Source organism: Frieseomelitta varia, unplaced genomic scaffold (genome assembly GCF_011392965.1).
Source record: "Frieseomelitta varia isolate USP_RPSP 00005682 unplaced genomic scaffold, Fvar_1.2 scaffold_405, whole genome shotgun sequence".
NCBI lineage: Eukaryota > Metazoa > Arthropoda > Insecta > Hymenoptera > Apidae > Frieseomelitta > Frieseomelitta varia.
The window spans coordinates 433,965-452,590 of NW_025110152.1; the positions used below are offsets into that span (position 1 = coordinate 433,965).

General features: G+C 31.7%; 3 protein-coding genes across 3 annotated transcripts in view; 2 read left to right on the forward strand and 1 right to left on the reverse strand.

The window, feature by feature from the left end:
• Positions 1–3,677, forward strand: part of LOC122531610 (cardioacceleratory peptide receptor) — a 44,234-nt gene extending 40,557 nt beyond the window's left edge. The window contains exons 6-7 of the mRNA XM_043659655.1: positions 854–1,034; positions 1,805–3,677. Coding sequence (XP_043515590.1) covers positions 854–1,034; positions 1,805–2,000 — 377 coding nt within the window. The 3' untranslated portion in view covers positions 2,001–3,677. The remainder of the gene's footprint in view (positions 1–853; positions 1,035–1,804) is intronic.
• A 1,969-nt stretch (positions 3,678–5,646) lies between these two features.
• LOC122531611 lies at positions 5,647–10,973 on the forward strand. The gene is made up of 8 exons (XM_043659656.1): positions 5,647–5,884; positions 6,921–6,983; positions 7,715–7,916; positions 8,569–8,689; positions 8,752–8,906; positions 9,049–9,250; positions 9,743–9,828; positions 10,611–10,973. Exons 1-8 carry the CDS (start codon positions 5,755–5,757, stop codon positions 10,840–10,842), a joined length of 1,191 nt encoding a protein of 396 aa, XP_043515591.1. The 5' UTR covers positions 5,647–5,754; the 3' UTR covers positions 10,843–10,973.
• Positions 10,974–14,797: 3,824 nt separating this feature from the next.
• Positions 14,798–18,431, reverse strand: LOC122531606 (leucine-rich repeat-containing protein 40-like). Its single transcript, XM_043659649.1, has 10 exons — positions 18,176–18,431; positions 17,292–17,485; positions 17,017–17,220; positions 16,806–16,929; positions 16,483–16,652; positions 16,109–16,251; positions 15,834–16,034; positions 15,421–15,753; positions 15,072–15,257; positions 14,798–15,014 (listed from the first exon to the last, which is right to left on the reverse strand). The coding sequence occupies exons 1-10, from the start codon at positions 18,321–18,323 to the stop codon at positions 14,909–14,911; spliced, it is 1,809 nt and encodes a 602-aa protein (XP_043515584.1). The 5' UTR covers positions 18,324–18,431; the 3' UTR covers positions 14,798–14,908.
• Between the last annotated feature and the right edge of the window lie 195 nt (positions 18,432–18,626).

The following is an 18,626-nucleotide window of genomic DNA, read 5'->3' on the forward strand; positions in this document are numbered from 1 at the left end:
GATATCTGAAATCGTGATATCTTTTTTATTTCATTCGTTGAGAACTTCGAAATCTGATAGACATATTGCAAAGAGAATACAGATATTAAGGATCATCAGATACTGTTTGAAAATGTCAAATGACAATTAGTACAATCATGTAAAAGAAAGATCAACTTTCTTAATGAGATCGCCCCGTGATTTGATAAAAGAAGAAAGCGTTAAAGAGGATTTCTCGGCACAGCGTAAATATTTCACACAGAAGAGAAGTTAATTCTCACAATCCGATCCATAATCCTCCGACGATTCGTTCTTTTATTTAGCGGAACAACTTTAGGAAGTCATCCCCGATGCTAGATACTATTTCTCCGCCATTTGATTCTCGCTTAATCGATTGTTTTGTGTCACTGGTGTTTACTCAACAGCGTAACAGTACAATTTCAGTCTCGAAATATTTCTTGAGGAACAATTCGTTTGAACTTTCCGTTTCACATATGTGTCATTGATGTAAATTAAACGCATACGACATTGCTTTCCTTTTCTTTCTTTTGTCGCAATTTCTCGTTGTAGAAAATTACTATATAACTATATAACTATATATTCCAACACAATAATTTACTTTACTAGGCTACCAAGCTCCTAGAATGTTCATATTCATAAGTAAGAAGGGAGAATATCGCGAGATATTTTACGCTCACGAGAAAATTAATTTACTAGTCTCCTTTTTCCGGCTGCGATAGATTTCTATCTCTTGAACGTGTTCGTTCCCTTTAAAAGTACAATTTAAAGAAATTGCGAACAGGTGGATAATATGAAGCTGAAAGCATTCTTGGATCAAGGACGAACTTTTTACGTTGATCTTTCGATGTTACAGTATTCATTCTTTGTTGGAGCCCGTACATAGTGTTCGATCTGCTGCAAGTATACGGATACGTGCCAGAAACCCAGACAAACATTGCCGTGGCCACTTTCATTCAAAGCTTAACACCTCTGAATTCAGCTGCGAATCCGATTATATACTGTCTCTTCAGCACGTCATTTTGTAAAACCGTACGGTGAGTTCCTAGAACGCCAAAGCTCTTTGATACTTCGTGTAGAATACCACATCGAAGTTTTATCGAGAAATTTACACCGAGTAGTTTTATCGACGGAGAAGAATTTACAAGAAAATGTTCGTGTCAAAGGCAAAGATTGTTAAGATATTTGAAATTTAAAAAGTATAGAACGTTCTGATATAGACGTGATACTTTGTAATGTCGTGTTTGCTGTTCACTCTTTGCGATCACAATCTTCTGTAAGATGATTAAATTAAAACTTAAATTGCTTTTAAAATGAAAGCGCAAAGAATTTTTAAATTAAATTAAAACAATTACGTTTTATAAATATAACGATGTCTTGAAACTTACGACCAACTGTGCACGAAGAGAAATTTTTAATTTCTTCCTTTTGTCACAAGTTCTATTTATTTTTAATTTCTATTTATTTTTAATTACATTCAATATGAACTTGCAAAAATATCCACGATCTGTTTATAACAAAGTAGACACTACTTCTATTTTCCAGACCTCAAAGAGGTCATCAAATGATCTATATATTTGTACAGCAGCGGAAGTATTCAATTTCAACGGAAAGTATTACGAAATTTTGCTTATTTAATACGTTGTAACAAATAAGATCTGTATATTAAATCCAAAAAGATGTCACGAACAAAATAACTAAATAAATATTTATACAAATAAATATTAATACAAATTAATATTTCTTATGACGATATCAAAGAACATCCAGAAATTGTTTGAATACAAGTACAATTCTGGCTCGATAGGAACATGCAGGCGATATCATGGGTTTCTGGATGGTGTGCAACAAATCCCCATCATTGTTTCGGTACTGGTGCTCCGAACAGCAGTACCAGAACAACAGTGACGACATCGTTGACAGCACAGTCTTCGAGAAGAAGCGGTCACATCGCGATGCTGCACTCTACCACCAGAAAACGAGTTATGGTGTCGCTGGTGTAAGAAACGAACGATAGAAACCGCATCTATTAGATGTTCGTAGAGAACTCTGTCTAATGGTTCCTTTTGAGCTTCGGCAAAGAGACCGCAAGTATTACGAGTCTTCGAAACTTAGGTTGAACATTTCGTCTACGTTTCTTCTAAACGTGAATCTCTGAAAAGTACTGTAGCGATTTCCTATTCTTCTCTTCGTGTCTTTGTACTTTCTGGAGGATTCGAGGAAACGTGAAAAGAAACTGAGACTCTGTTTTCGTAATACAAAGTACAAGCTACCCACTAATGAATATTAGAAGCATAGTTTAAGAGGCCGGGAGCGGAGAGATGCGATATAATAAAATAAGTTTTACATGATCAGTATTTTAGATGAGATCGCGCGCACACGGTTTACGTTTTTTTCATCCTCTAATTGAAATGAAATTATTTAATGAAATTATTTAATGAAATTGATGTGTGTATGTGTGTGTGTGTGTGTGTGTCAAAGGTCACAAGTGGTTTAATCCTTAAGTGAACCATCGGAATCTCAATTTAATTTCAAACTAATAATTACATCTTACGTTGATGTCGTTACTTGGCGATTTACGCAACCCTTTGTTTTCCTATGTAAAGAAAATTTATTTCTGTTTATCAAAATTCAGCGCAAGTTGAACATAAACTGCAACTATCAAATTCGTTACGGTAGAAATTTATTAACGACGCCGAACAAAGGCCGCAAACGATATTCAATTTTAAAATGAATCAAGAACGTCATTTCGTTAATGAAGTCGTTCGCATCACGAGTATTCGCCAAGCATCAGGAGGATGAAAGGAACATTAACCTGGCAATCGATCAACTTACGTGGAAAATGATACGCTCAAAGTATACATGTACATATATACATAGTGTGAATGAATGGTAGCTTCGTGTATTTTATATATGCATGCTTATACACGCGCGCGCGCACACACACACTCTTACGTATGCACACAGATCAGATATATATATATATACACATACGAACGCGTACGTACGAACATAAATGTGTAATATATTCATAAATTCAACCGTTCGTGATCGTCGCGAAAACGCCTGGTTCTTGAAGTGGGCAATTTCGTTAGCATTCTACCGGAACGATAAATCGATATCAGTAACAAAATATCTCGTATCGATTTATGTATCCACGAACGATGTAATAATTGTACAGCAAATTGGTCTTTGTATCTTCGAGTTATCTATCACTTGGATGCTTTGTCAAACAAACAAAACGAATCTCCTGCGATGTGAAAACAGCTTCGTTCATGCAAAAGAAATATATAACCGTCCATAAATCGGAACGGAATGAATTAATCGGTGGTTATAACTTTTATACTATATTACCTATCATCTCTTGTAACGCAGTTAGGTGTTATAAAAACCGCTACGTTTATATAACCAACCTGTATTTGTAACTCGTCTATACGTTATTTATCGTACTCAGACGCAAAAAGAGGAAATAAGTTGCGATATTTTCACTGCTGATGAAATTTGTACATATTGTTCATAATGTGCAGGGTATATCTACGTCTAATCACTTCTTTCGCTTCTCAATTTCTGTACAGTTTCTGGCTATCGGAATAGGAAAATATAAGATACAGAAAACTTTTTTTTTCTAATTACCATATGTTATACTACGTCAAGTAAATAATAAATTGTTCTTGGTTGTCCAAATTATTATCAAATACGTAGACGATCATGATATATATATATATATATATCAATTTTATTTATATAATTGATAGTTGATGAATATCCCTTGTATTCCCAAAATAACAGAAATTCAGAATATTTAGAAAAAACGAACATATTAATTATTTCGTTTATGTAATTGATTATATTCATATCGAAGGATATCACTGTATTTCCATAAAAACAAAAATTCCGCATATTCGTTAAAATAATGAGAGCACAAAGGCAGCACATACAGAATGCTGACAAAAGTATTAGCTGTGATAAAAATGAAGGGAGAAAATATTACATACATAATAATTAATACTACGCATTCGATGGCCAGTGATTGTAAATTCTATTATAAACGTTCACTAAATCTCTGTATGTAGCCATCTTTCTCATGATTCATTATCTTTGTAAATCCTTTCAACGTCGTTATTTATCGTATTCTATAACAAAAGAAGAGAAAGAACCTGTCGACGTATTATATTATATTTTCATTGTAGATTAAATTTGTACATACATATATGTAATGTCGAATAAAACTCGTCCGTAAGACCAACGTCTAACTTGGCCAAATTTCTAATTAACCAACGTTCAATTTATTCCTGAGTTTCCCCACTTTGAAATTCCATTAAACATCACTATAAGCCATTCTCTTTGTGATTCGGCACACTCTGAAAATCCTTGTGATATTAATACACAGAAGATAGTTCGTCAATCAGGAGCAAATTAACATTACCTCTTCTGACGCGAACAACATTACCTCTCACCTTTGATTGCTCGGGAATTCTAATTACCGTGTTTGACTATCGACTAAAGACGACCGGCTGAGAGATATTACCTTCTCGACGATCAGTGTAATTAGTTTTCCTCAAGCGCATGCTAATTTGCTGCGAAATACCGGCGCTTGTTCTCGTTCTCTATTCACTTTTCTCGTTCGTTTCACGTAATTTAGTCGTAGAGAGAGACGGTGCCGCGCACACGAACAAATGAAGCATGAAGAACGAAACCTCTTCTCCACCAGCGCGGACAAAATAAAATTTCTTCGCATTCCGCCATTTCCTTTTACGGCCTACGACGGTGTACCGACTGTAAAATTCAACGGCACGGTGACGCGGTGGCGCCGTGATAAATCGGGGATGAAACGATCGTGCCACCCTTTTCATCACCACTTATTTACTCTATTCTCAAACGGAACGATTCGCACCACGATCCGTTTCGTGGCCAGAGAGAATTAATATTAATCTAACTCCCTTTCCATTTCCTCCGAATCAGCAAGTCCACAAACTGTTCAAAAATATAATACTATAATAAAACGAACAATTTGCAGAGCACCTCAGAATACGTCTTTAATTTGAATTTTGTTGTAAAGAAATGGGATTTCTTTCTGACATTTCGTGTTCTGTCTTCTTTGAAGAATTCTCCTTTGAACGGATATAAAAGATTCGTATGAATGCACAATATATTTATTATTCATATTCATATCGATATAAATATGATAATCAATCTACGGATTTTTCGACTTTTCCAGATTTCAAATTTAATTAGTATAACTATTAATTCAAAATGTGTACCATCGGTAGCTCTGCACTTCGTATTAAATTAAATCGCATGCTAGATCAAAGTTCAAAAATTACAAAGAACATATCATAGACTGCAAAGAACGTGATATAACTATTCTGCATGGGTAGGTAAAAGCAAAATTAAAAAGAAAATCTGCCCTCTGTCCACAAAGCGTGTGAAGCTGTTTAGTTTACCTGAAGTTGAACAAAAGATCGACGACGAATGATCCTACGAAAGATCATCGGAGAAAATTTCAGGGTAATAGAGTCTGCGTTTATCCCTCGTGGAACCTTTCCGTTCTGTTTTAAAAGACCACTCACGATATCATGTGAAGGCGAAAGGAGCGACGGAAGTTTCTCGTGGATCCCAGATCGCAGTGGATCTGCCGATCAGTTTCAGAGATCCGCTTGGATCACAATTCCAGCGATATTGACGATCGCGATAAGGCGAATCAGAAAACTTGGGAATCTCTTTCTCGCATTTTGTTCAGAGTAACTTGTTTCCAGGATGTCTTGCGTTCACTATCAACAAACAAATCCTTCAACAAAGGAAAAAAATTACTTCGATGGCCAGTACAATCGCTATATGTCTCCTTCCTACTCGCCGAGAGTTATAACCCCCGAGATTTACAGAAGCGGTGAGTATATTTTTATATGATTTACAAAAATTTAAATACACGGTTAGAGACATTCAAATACTCAAAAATGTTGTTTTTGCTATTAATCTTTCATTTCAAGTTACCGTGATTAAATCCTTCGCATCCATGAGTGAGATACTTCGCTCGGGGATACATGTACTTCGCAATATAGTTTGAACCAGATCTTGCAACGCAATATCATTCGTGTGCATTGAACGAGGTATCTCGTGCCTTTCCGTTAGAACTAGAGATAATTTAGAGATAAAACCCAACAATCTGGTTAAGGTCAATTTGCACAATATTATAAGACGCATTTGTGAATATGAAAGAGTTAAAGATTAACAGTGGTAAATGAAGAAAATATTTTCTGTTTTTACAAACAGATTTCTGATATAATTACATATGATTTTAATCCACGAGCATGGTATTTTGCCCACAGTGTTAGCACGTAAACGATATTAAATCTTATCTAAAGCGTGTTGCATGAACGAAACTGCGTTGCAAAATATCTCGTCCAAAATGCATTATAAAAGATATTTCGTTCTCGTTAAACAGAATAGACGAGTTCATTCGTTTATTTAAGTCCTTTATTTTTTTTTTTTTTTTTTTACCTTTTGTAATGTAATTTTTATTATGAATAAATTGGAAAGTTCCTAACAAAAATAATCCTTACACGTTTTTTATCTTTCGAAAAAGTAAAAGAATATCCTAGCATCCTTAATATCTGATAAATATCTGTAAGTGTATAAATAACCTCGCGGAAGTACCTAAATCTAATTAAATTATGATGTCGTGAATCTCATAGCAACAGTTGCTTTTGTAATATCGATCTCATCATGTTGGTAATCTCGTTTCTAATTATTAAAATATCTTATTAAAGTATTGTAAAATTTAAGAACTACCTTTAATTTAAAATGTTGTTTTTATTATTAATTTTAATTTCATGGTATAGAAGTTTTTGGTTAATAGCCTATTCGATTAATAGGTTAGAAAAGCAATTCATAGAACTAGATGCATTCATCATTTTGTTCAGCAGGTTATTGTGCTGGATGGAGAACGCTGGAAATTCAAGGAAACAGCCCCGAAATTTCAACCACAGGTAAAATGATGTTTTTAAAGTTCGCCGATCCCTTTGATTGTAAGTATCTGACAAACTTCCATGGAAAAGGGGATGATCCATTTGATCTATTCGAAACGTCAGCTCGACGTCAGCTGTCAAGAATATTATCCACTCTGACATCGATTGCCCATTGATAAAATACTTTTTCTTTTTCGTGTATGCTGCTTTTGATATAAGTTGCGTGCGATACATAAAACTGTCTATTATAGTTGGAAAGACGACATATTGCCATATTCAGGCAGCTTCACTCAATATTTAATACGTTAGTTGCAAGAAGAATGTAGAAACGTAGTTTTTTTACGAGACTTTTATAACTTTTGTCGAGACACGAAGACTTTTAAATTTTAAAATTTCAAAGAAGGAGAGTTTCAGAATTTTATTCATGATTTTTCATAATCATTTTATATATTTACGATGCTCCATTTAGAATTTAAACAAATCCGAATAAATTCTCGTGTCATCCCTTGCATTATGTATCTTTTATATATTTTCAATTTTATTTATTTAAGCTTTACAATCCTATTCTATTTCCATGCAACTGATAGATGGTTGTGAATTATCGTGAATTTCACTATGCAATGCAAACATTGGTAAACCATTTACATAAATTCTAACGAGTTTTTTACTAAGGGAAAAGAAAGACCTCCGACTGCAATAAAACGCGTACAATTTATTAAAATGGAAATTCTTTTTCCTTCTTCGTCTCATAGCAAGGGCTGATCCGTCGTATGGCGACGCTCGAATGCAAACTGGAAGAATGACGCCAACGTTCAAGCAAGAGGCAATGAAACACGGGGACGCGATCACCCTGGAGAGGATGCAGACGAAAATGAAGTTCCTCGAGGACAGCAATATAGTTATGCAGACGCGCAATCAGAATCTTATCACCGAGAACAAAGCCTTCGCGACTCAGTGAGTATTAATACACGGACAATGGACAACCTCAATCGATATTCTTCTGGCTTGCACGTGAATAAATGGATCAGCCGATGAGGAGGATGATCGAGAAGCAAAGAGTGCGTGCTTTTTTTTTTTGCCGATTGATCTTAACTTGCGTCATCAACATCGATCGTCTTCGAATACGATTTTCTCTATCTTATATATACATAAATTTTCAAATAATTCTTAATCAATTCTATTTGGACGTGCATATCGTCATCTCATCTTACAATTTTCTATTTGTCCTTCTCGAGTTCGAAAGTTTTAAAAAGGACCATCTTATTCTATTTATTATATGTATGCTCCGCGTATTTGAATGATTACAGGGGAAAGTACTTTGCAAAAAAGTTTCATTCATGACGGAAGCTTTTTGTTACTCCCACGTAGAATAAAAATTTGCCCTACACTGAGTCTAATTTCTGACGTTGTCTCTACTTAATATCTATATAATATAATACTTAATAATGTTTTCACGTTTTCGCGTTCTGGATTCGTATTTCAGGATTTCGGACTAGTTTGTCTTGTTACTGTCTGCTCTTTCTGTTCTTTTCTTTACTAAAAGAAAGTACTGTACTATTATGTGCGTTGAATTGTCGTCGTTTCTAACATACGATCCCTCTGTAAGACTTAAAGAGGAGCGGAACGAAGTGAAACGATTAGAGAAAAGGCTAACGTTACTGCGAGAGGAGCTAGATTTCGAAAGATCGAAGATCAACGAGATGAGAAAAGAAGCGGAACAAGCAAGAGTACGAGCATCCCTGTGCAATTAACTTTCCTGAAGGAATTACATTTCACTTTGACTTTCCAGAAGAAACAAATGCCAACGGTTGAGGAGAACGGAACGTCGACAACGAACATTGTATCTAAAAGCGATCGTGGAGTTCAAGTCTGGGCGGTATGCATGGCTTGTCAGAGAAAATTGGAAAGTTGCGAGAAACAACCACCCACTGTCACCATTACCAAGTAAATACCCTTTCTTGTACGTCATTATCCTTCCTTTTATATCGAATGATACGTTCGTAAGAACTTCGAGGTACACAGTCGGACAAATAGCGGCAACTTCATTTGAAATGTACCTCGTTAAAACGAACTGTGATTACGATAGATCAGAGTTGGAAGTATTGGAGAAAGACATGCAGACTCTTCGAGATACAATAATCGCTCGAGAAGAAGCGTGGGACAAGGCTATGGAACGTGAACATAATTACAGGCAGCAATTGACGCGACTCACTACGGAAACGATCACGGCTCGCCACCTTGCCGACACGCGTTACGAAGAACTCAAAACTGCGACGAACGCGTTACAAGTAACAGTCGAAAGGCTTCACAGTAATAAAGAGACAGCTCTAATATTTAAACGGCGAAAGATATTGTACTTCATGAAAGTATCTGAATACTTATCACGGAAAACTTTTATATCATGTGTATTATAGAATCGTATTATATAATTTTTATTATAGTCGAAATTGCCACTATTTACTGATAATTTTAAAATTTTATTGGTACTATAGCAAGACATGATTGTCATGATTATATTGGTAAAATTTTAGACCGATCTGAAAATGTATAGAGGCGTTACAATTTATGCACGCATATATACGCGAAAAAATTAATATCGTAAAATATATCTGCAAGTCTATTATAATTCAATTCACATTCAAAAGCGCAAAAACATATTTAAAAGAGTTGATTTTAATTTTGATTGAAATTACCTCCTTATTACTATAGTTCTTTCAACAGTTTAATGTCATAATAAATAAGAAATTAGAGTACTTCAATCACAACTGATGGACTTTCAGGAGAAAGAAACAGAATTGAAGTCGATTCAAAAGGACAACATGTATCTACACAAATTGATCGCGAAAATATACAATAGTTATCAAAGGTAGGTAAAATTATTCGATTCTGAGCTCCGTCAAATTACAATTTAAAAATTAACTACATTCTTACGAGTAGTCGGTTGAAGTTAAATGTAATATGAGGCCATAGGGAAAGGAATAATGTAGAAAATGAAATAAATTGACACACATATTCATTAGAATGATAAAAAGAGCGAACGAAAGGGAAATACGAGAGAAAAAAAAAGGCAAATCGTATAGCGTAGAGTTCTCACTTTTTGCCAGAGCATCGCGGCCCCTATCTCTTAAACTGGGCTACACTCTCCGCATTTTAGTCGTTTCATTAGCGAAACGTCCACCGTAATGTGCCGCTGAGAATGTCGCTTCAAATTTCGCGTAAAGAGATACGAGCTTCATCCTTAGCGCTAGACAGGGGATGTTCCCCTTTTCACTTGTCCTTAGCCTTCTGGATGTCGGGAGACGCGCATTATAATAATTCCCACGATATTAGGCTGTTACATTATAACATCAAACAAGAATATGCAGAATATACATACGTGGCATATAATAATATGCATGGCCGCACGTGTATTTCTTTTTTTTTTCAACCATTAAGTGAACTTTTAATTTTAATTTAATAGTTCGAGTTTACATTTAATTTAAATCGAATTGATAAACAGAAATTAATTTTGTAATTTAATAATGACTCTAATTTAGTAATGATATAAATATATATGATGGAATTATTGGTTCAAAATTAAAGTAAAATATTTCATTCGAGGGTTAATAATTGAACTAAATCTATTGCTTGTTTAATTCATAATTACAGAGAGCCAGAGGGATATCAAAGAAGCAATTTGACAGCTGATATGAATGAGAAAGATCAAAGATTTATCGAAGAGACTGTTCGACGCGTATCTAATGGGAAAAGCAAACAGAAATCAAAATCGAAAAGCTCTTGCTCGGAGAGAATCGCACATTCTATCGCATATCAAAGTCTTCGTGAAAAGAGTTCGAGGTCTGTTAGGGATCAAGCAAATTTGAAAGAGCCAAAACGATAACAATAACTGTTTCTCAACTTTCATTTCAAACGTACATGCCAAGAAAAACTAATTTTTACATTAAACTGATATTTACTTTCATCGCTTGACTATTTTCATTATTTTAATCCCATTTATAAACTACCATTTACTTAAAAAACTCAATATATGGAAAAAGATCAACATATGGAGATGATATTTATAAAAATTAAATGTTTATCTGCCAATCTCTATGCTATCAACTATTCAAATATTATCATCGATTGATCAGATGGAAACTGATTTTAAAATTGTAATCGATGTTAGATTTTATAGTCGTAAAACTCAACTGCTGAAGATTAGTGAGTGAGAGGAAGATTATGTAAAATATAATAAAAATAGGCACATATATAAATATTGACCTTATTTGAAGATATTCCAATTTTAATTTTAAATAAACATTTATAATTACAATGTATAGATATTCCTAAACATGATCGTATAAATAATCATGTATAATTCATACTCACTTATAATTATTTGAGAAAATGTACGTGTTGAAATAAATGATATGAATTTAGTATGTTACTGTATACTTTTGATTATCATATCATTTATTAAAATCAATAGTACTACCACGACGAGATATATGAAAAGACAAAGCATCTCATGGGAATTCGTGTTCCATGCTCTGAAACACGGAGATAGTAAAAAATCAATGAAGTTTTTAGCGTATTCTACGTTTAAACAATGATGAGTTGGGAAACTATATCAAGTAAAACGATCGAAGTTGATCAAGTAGTGAATGCTCTAGAAACATGATTTTTGAAATCCATTACAATGTTGTCAAATTTTCAATACCGAAATGTGAAGCTAGTAACTAAACGAAATTATTCTACTACATACTAGAAAGAGCTCTATTCATGTTTTACGGCATTAAGATGGTTTTTTTTTCATATAGTAAATTAAAATTCTAAAGTTCGAAATTTTTTCAAAAGTTTGATGTAATGTGAAAGAAATTAAAGAGAAGAAGAAAGAACAACCCTCTCATTTACAGACATAATCATTGAAGAAGAAATAATTAATCCTAGACTTACTAAAATATTTTTGTATGAAAAATATTTTCCATCCGCATACAAATCAGTTACCCGTATGTAAAAACTACACATTATTTATCATTTTCATTAACCGAGATCGCAGCCAATCAGCTCGTACTACTTGCCATATAATTAATAATTGTATCAGTTATATAATTTAGTTATATAATTGTTTAGCTATATAACAATGCAATTAGTAATCATATATCAAATAATATTATCTGTAGCTTAATTAAGTGTAATTTAGCCTCACTTAGTCTAACGTCTCTACAAAAAGTGATTTTTATTCATTTGATTCATATAAATACACAATTATAATTCAAAAAGAACGAAATGAACGTTACATGAAATCTTCTTTTGACGATTTGTCATTTTGATGAAAAATCTTCAACATCTGTACATGAAACAAACCTAAAAAATTTAAAACGATTAATAAAATCTGTAAAATAAAATTATTACTTGCAACTGGATGGAACATCATTTTCCTGAAATAGTTTTGTCCCCTTAGTCACTCCACAAAGATTTTTGTTAGAAATAAATGCCATTCACGAATAAACTTTGATTTATGTCAAATTCGAATATTTATACAACTCTATGTTATTGTTGAAACATTTAGAATAGAGAAAAGAAGAGAAAATGATTTAAAAAATTATTGTTATTGACTCCAATAGGAATAAATTGAATATTGATTCATATTTCAAAATGAACTAGTACTCAACAAAGTACTATCGATTTAATTATTTTGTGAAAAGAATTTCAAATTTTAAATTTTATTTCGAATTTCAAATTTTATTTTATATGTATAACTATATGAAATCACTTTCATATATTAAATTTATAAAAAAAATTGTACATCCTAAAAGTCGTAACAATGTTACAGCTAGTAAAAATATATATATTTTTAGCAATATTTTCAATAACAAATGGGGCAGTAAGAAATGCTGAAAAAGAAAACGCAACACAGTAATCAGAAGGACTACTGAAAAGGAAATAGCGGTACAATAGCCAGAAAGGCTACTAAAAAACAAGCATGTCCTACTCAACAATACAATAACCAGAAGGGCTACTGTACAATTATCTACATTACGAACTCGGGCAAAAAACCGTATCTTGTTTCGCAATACTAATTCTCTACCATTAATTGTCAAATTGGAAATATTTCAAATCAAACGCAAAAAGTGCCTCGTCAGGTTTAGAACTGCCGAAAATAAGTACGCAACGCTATTAATCTGTGCATTTATGTTTAAAAATTATCTCTGTACAGCTCTTGTAGCTGCATCAGTTGATTCAGGTGAGCAGAAACAGACTTCCACCAATCCAGTGGAAGAATTTGGGCATTTTGTAAACGCAACGCTATTTCAAAAAACGCGATTATTCGCGATAACATATACCACAGCACTAAGAATAAAAGAAATTGAAAAACCCGACGAAATAATGTCGCAACACTAACTCTAAAACTAAATTCAATGATAATTATTATGGACAATACAAAACTGTAATAACGAAAAGCTACTTCAAAAACTCTAACACATTAAAATTAATCAAAAGCAACTCTATAATTCAATTTAAAACAACACAAAGAAAGAGTTTAATATGTATAACATTAAGATAACCATAAAAATTAACAATTAAAATTGCAAAAAAATCACGATATCATAATTCGCAACTCTAAAGCAAATAATATTATCATTTCTTCGCAACTCTAATTCAACCCGTAATCAATCGCAACACTAACAAGAAAAATCACGATTTGCCCAAAACGATGATGAACGAGTTACCGCTAGTTACGCCACCATGTCCATTTTGTCCAGTTCGCACTAATTACGAAAAAAACCTAATTAAGAAGAATAATTTGCGAACTTTTTCATATGCCTCCTTATAATGAGGCTCCTCGCTTTCTTTCTATATGTGTTTTGTTCTAAAAAAACGTGTGTGTAAAAAGTTGAATTTTTTTTTCAATAGATCGAAGGTTGTCCTTCTCGCACACAGTTGCTTTCCTTGACTAGCGTCATGAGACAAGGAGAGCAATAACGTGCGACAAGGACAGACATATACGCGCGGTAGACAAGGAGAGCAGCAGCGTGCGACAAGGACAGACATATAGACGCGGTAGACAAAGAGAGCAATAGAGTGCGACAAGGACAGATATATTCGCGCCATAGACAAGGAGAGTGATAGTGTGCGACAAGGACAAGAGTATAAATTAGTTCCACCGTTTTACCGCTACGCGACGCTAGTATTTTAATGCTTTTAGCAGCTAGTATATCCAGTCTTTCATTAATATACGAATTACAAGGACATGAATATTACAAATCGTAAGTGGATACCGCTTAACTACGGATCAAGTGCGATCTTTAGGTTAAGCATGCAGCGTGTGGAACACATCTAGGATAGGTGCCGTTTCTCTTGGCCCAAACTAAAGATTCCTAATAAGCCGAGCGGCTGAAGTTAGGGGTCGCCGGCATCAGCCCTATTCATGAATGTGGCGGTGACTCTAAGACGAAATACACTCCACCTTCTATATCCTTTATAACTTTACATTATACTATTATGGAATGGACATGACATCCGATGCATGTTTAAGGAACATTTTCATAGCACATCTTGCCATACCGATTCAGGTTTTGCATCTATCTTTTGTATATTCACAGACGAAGTATTGGTAGAAGACATAACCTATCAAACATAATAAACATAACAAACCAAATTTTGTATACAACCGGTGTTTCAAAACATGTAATACCAAATTTCATAAAGTGATACATCTATCCTATTTAGACAATGATCTTATTAAAAATTAATTTCAAAATCTATTTTTATATATCCTTTGCATAAAGCATATTGCTACACGTTTGTATATTCTTAACAGGAAAATTAAAACACAACATAAAATCAATTCATTCATTTTAAATAATTTATTTAAGAATTTGCTATTACAATAACGTTCGATAATTGACATATATCTTGTCAGCAGATGTTTCTTCTTTTAATTACATTTCAATAATCTAATTTTATTGAGGTATTCTATTTCTAAGATATGCTAGAATTTCTTCTGTAGACTTTGCTAGAATTGCTTGCCTGGGTTGTTTAAAACAGTTTCCAGATAAAGACAGATTCCTACAAAGATTTAATATTATAAAATTTAATTAATATAACTGATTCATTGAAACTTACCTTAAGTTTTTCAAAGTACCAAGTTCTGGTGATACAAAACCAATGTTGTTATTAGCAAGATTTAATGTTGCAAGTTTTTGTAATTTTTGTAAAGCTGATACATCAATATCGGTAATTAAATTGTCATTCGCTATTAATATTTCTAAGGAATTTATGTCATAAACAGAATCTGGTATTTCTTTAAACCTATATAATGTATCAATAAATTTTAATAAAATCTGATTTTATATATATATAAGTCATATTATAATTTTGATGTTTATGATATGAACACATTATAAAAATAAAAATTACAATGTAATAACATAATTCGTGCAATATATATTTCTATATAATGTGCAAGTAATACCTGTTAAATGAAATATTAAGTTCTTGTAAATATTTAAGCAAGCCAAGATTAGAAGGAAGTGATTGTAAAAGATTTTTACTTAAATCCAAAATCTGTAGATACTTGTATTTTTCACCAATCCATTCTGGTATATGTGTTAGTTGATTAGATGTCAATTTTAAATCAGCAATTCTTTCAATTATAGATAATTCACCAGGTAAAGCAGACAGATTATTTCTACTTAAATCCACTGTACCTACATCAGCTTTACACGCATTTGTCAATACTTCTTGTGGTAATTCAGTAAGATTTTGTCCAGCTAAACTGAGTAATTTTGTACTCTGCATTGTATACCTAATGTGTAGTAAATTATTTGCCATTAATAATTATCTAAATATCAACTTAATTAAATCAAATATTAATTTTTTGTATACCTATCTGGATAAATATTTGTACTAGCATCTGATACCACATATTCTTTTACATCCATATTTGTACTCTTAATATCCTGTCGTATATGCTTCAAAATTCGCGCTGTACCGCATCGTATTATATCGGTTCTAACATTTTTTATATCATTTCCATCAATTACAAATTGTTTTAAATTAGGCATTAGGCCAATATATTTTGGTATTCTACAGAACACAAAAAATATTATTTTGAAAATATTTCGTTAAAACAAAATAATAATATATATAAAATAACATACAGAGTTAATTTGTTGTGTGATAAATCAAAAATTTCTAGATACACCAGTTTTATTATTTCTTCTGGTATTATTTCAATTTGATTATTTCCTAATGTTAACGTTTTTAATTGTCCTACACCTTCTAAACAAGACATATCAATTTCCTATAAATCATGCGAAATAAATATTAAAAATTCATATATAAAATTTTACATACAATATTATTGTTATTAAACAATAAAAAATTAACAAAAATTAAATAACACAACTTTTTATAAAATATTAAATACATAAAAAATTTCTTGTCCGTATATAACAGAAATCTGTAATATAAAACTCTATTTTCTTGTAAATAATCACTATATATGCTTAGACCAGCATATAATAGTACGTACAGTAATGTTATTATCAGCCAAGTGTAGTATTCTTAATAGTGTACAACCAGACATATCAGGAAATGTTGTTAATTTGTTTGAGTGCAATATCACTGTTTCTACCTTCCTTAATTCACCCAGAGGTGGCAACATTTCCAACTGATTATAACTTGCATTTAACTTTTGTAATGCTATTTTCAAAAAATATGTGTACTTTTTATTAAATTTTTGTCATACAGGAAGAAACAGTGTAAAACTGTTTTTCTTTTAATGTTATATGTTAAAATATAGTAAAGAAATTAAATTAAATAAATCATAAATATACATATCATTGTAAATCATACCTCTCATATTTGTTAAATCAGGTGGTAATTCTCTTAACATATTATGACTTAAATCCAAGGAAAGTAATCGTACTAAATATCCCATTCCAATCGGTAACTCAATTAAATTGTTATATGATAAATCCTAAACATATACAATATTTTAGATTCTGAAATTTGGTACATCAAGTATTTAAAATTATCTTAAAAATAAATAATTAATTTATTATACTAGATTGGTCAACATTATGAAGTCACCAACTGCAGGATCAAGCTCCTTTATACTATTATTTTTTAAGTTTAATTCATGCAGTTCATTTAGCTTATAAAACTCATGTGGCAAATTTTCCAGTTTATTATTTGATAAATTTAATATATTTAATTTTTTTAAATTTCCCATTTCAGCAGGCAATTCTTCCAACAAATTATTATGTAACTGTGAAAATTATAGAAGTTTGATATATATTTTATGTGCAATTTCTTCACGTATAGAACTGTTATATTTACATATAACGTAGTCAACTCTGATAAATTTTCTATTTGTGGTTCAATTGTTTTTAAACTATTATAACTTAAATCCAGTATTTTAAGAGGCTCTTGGTCCCACCATTTTTCATTTTCATGTACATAATCAAGTTCAAAATGTAAATTTCTCACTTCTTCTTCAGTTAAATCATTTATATTCCATACTCTATCAGGTACTAAAATAGATTTTATTAATCATAATACGATTCAATTAATACATAATTAATATATATTTCTATATATATGAAATATAATATTTTTATAAAAATTACTTACCTTACATACAGGATAATTTGGCATGATACTATATATATTGCTTGTTCTATTGCATTATTCACAATCTAACATGCAAAGCATTATATATCAAAATAAACAAGTAGTTTCATGATTACAATCAAATTCACTTGTGATATGTGTATTCTATTTGTTTTATGATTTAGATATCATGCTTTACGTAAATGGGTGCAAAAATAAAGAAAATTAAAAAATGCAATAAATAATTTTTATTTTGACAAAATTAAGAAATGAAATGCAACTAAAAAAGCATTAAGCTGATAAGTATATATTTTTCATTAATATAATGCTTTTTTATGATGTACACATATGTATCTGATAAAATATATATCTTTTAAGAAAACAATATTTTATATATGTAACAAGAATACAATTTACTTCGTATCATTACGTAAAAGAAAAACAATATAAATGATAAATTATAGAAACTATATTGCACATAATATTGATATGATGAATAAACAAACATGCATGCTAGCTTATTTATGATTGTAGCATTGAGATATCGAGCGACTGATATCAAATAGATTCGAATAACATTTATATACGTCATTTTTAAATAATATGGATACCCATAAATAGTCCTCTCGATGAGAGGTTTAAATTTCCACTTTTTCTCGCTGATATAATAATGATTTCCGATAGTTCGGCATTATCGTCATTTTTCGTCCGTTTTTTAAACACTGCTAAATGATTAGCTTTTTTCTTCATGCCACTCATGTTGCACTCATTACGTACATTGTTTACAGATTGATATCCTCGATACGGGATGACTTAATGATGAATGTTCCCCCACTTTATATGACAATGCATGTAATAATTATATACATATATGTATATGCATATAGCGACAGAATTGCCAATATTATTACAAGTTCACTTTGATTATTTAACTAGATCTAATATGCTTATTGTTTTATTGTTTGTTTTATATAATGAGAATAAATTAGAAATAAATACAATTATTTTAATTATTTCACGCTGTAAAAATTTTATTCATTTTATATATAAACTATTTTATAA

Bases quoted from the DNA above. Each gene is read 5' to 3' on its own strand.
- LOC122531611 (XM_043659656.1), top strand. From the start codon at position 5,755: ATGTCTTGCGTTCACTATCAACAAACAAATCCTTCAACAAAGGAAAAA. The intron at 5,885-6,920 runs GTGAGTATATTT...TTTGTTCAGCAG, and splicing joins CCCCGAGATTTACAGAAGCG to GTTATTGTGCTGGATGGAGA. The intron at 8,907-9,048 runs GTAAATACCCTT...TGATTACGATAG, and splicing joins CCCACTGTCACCATTACCAA to ATCAGAGTTGGAAGTATTGG.
- LOC122531606 (XM_043659649.1), bottom strand. From the start codon at position 18,323: ATGAGTGGCATGAAGAAAAAAGCTAATCATTTAGCAGTGTTTAAAAAA. The intron at 17,486-18,175 runs GTATCCATATTA...AATCTATTTTAG, and splicing joins ATCGAGAGGACTATTTATGG to TACCTGATAGAGTATGGAAT. The intron at 15,754-15,833 runs GTATACAAAAAA...ACTACACATTAG, and splicing joins ACAAATATTTATCCAGATAG to GTATACAATGCAGAGTACAA.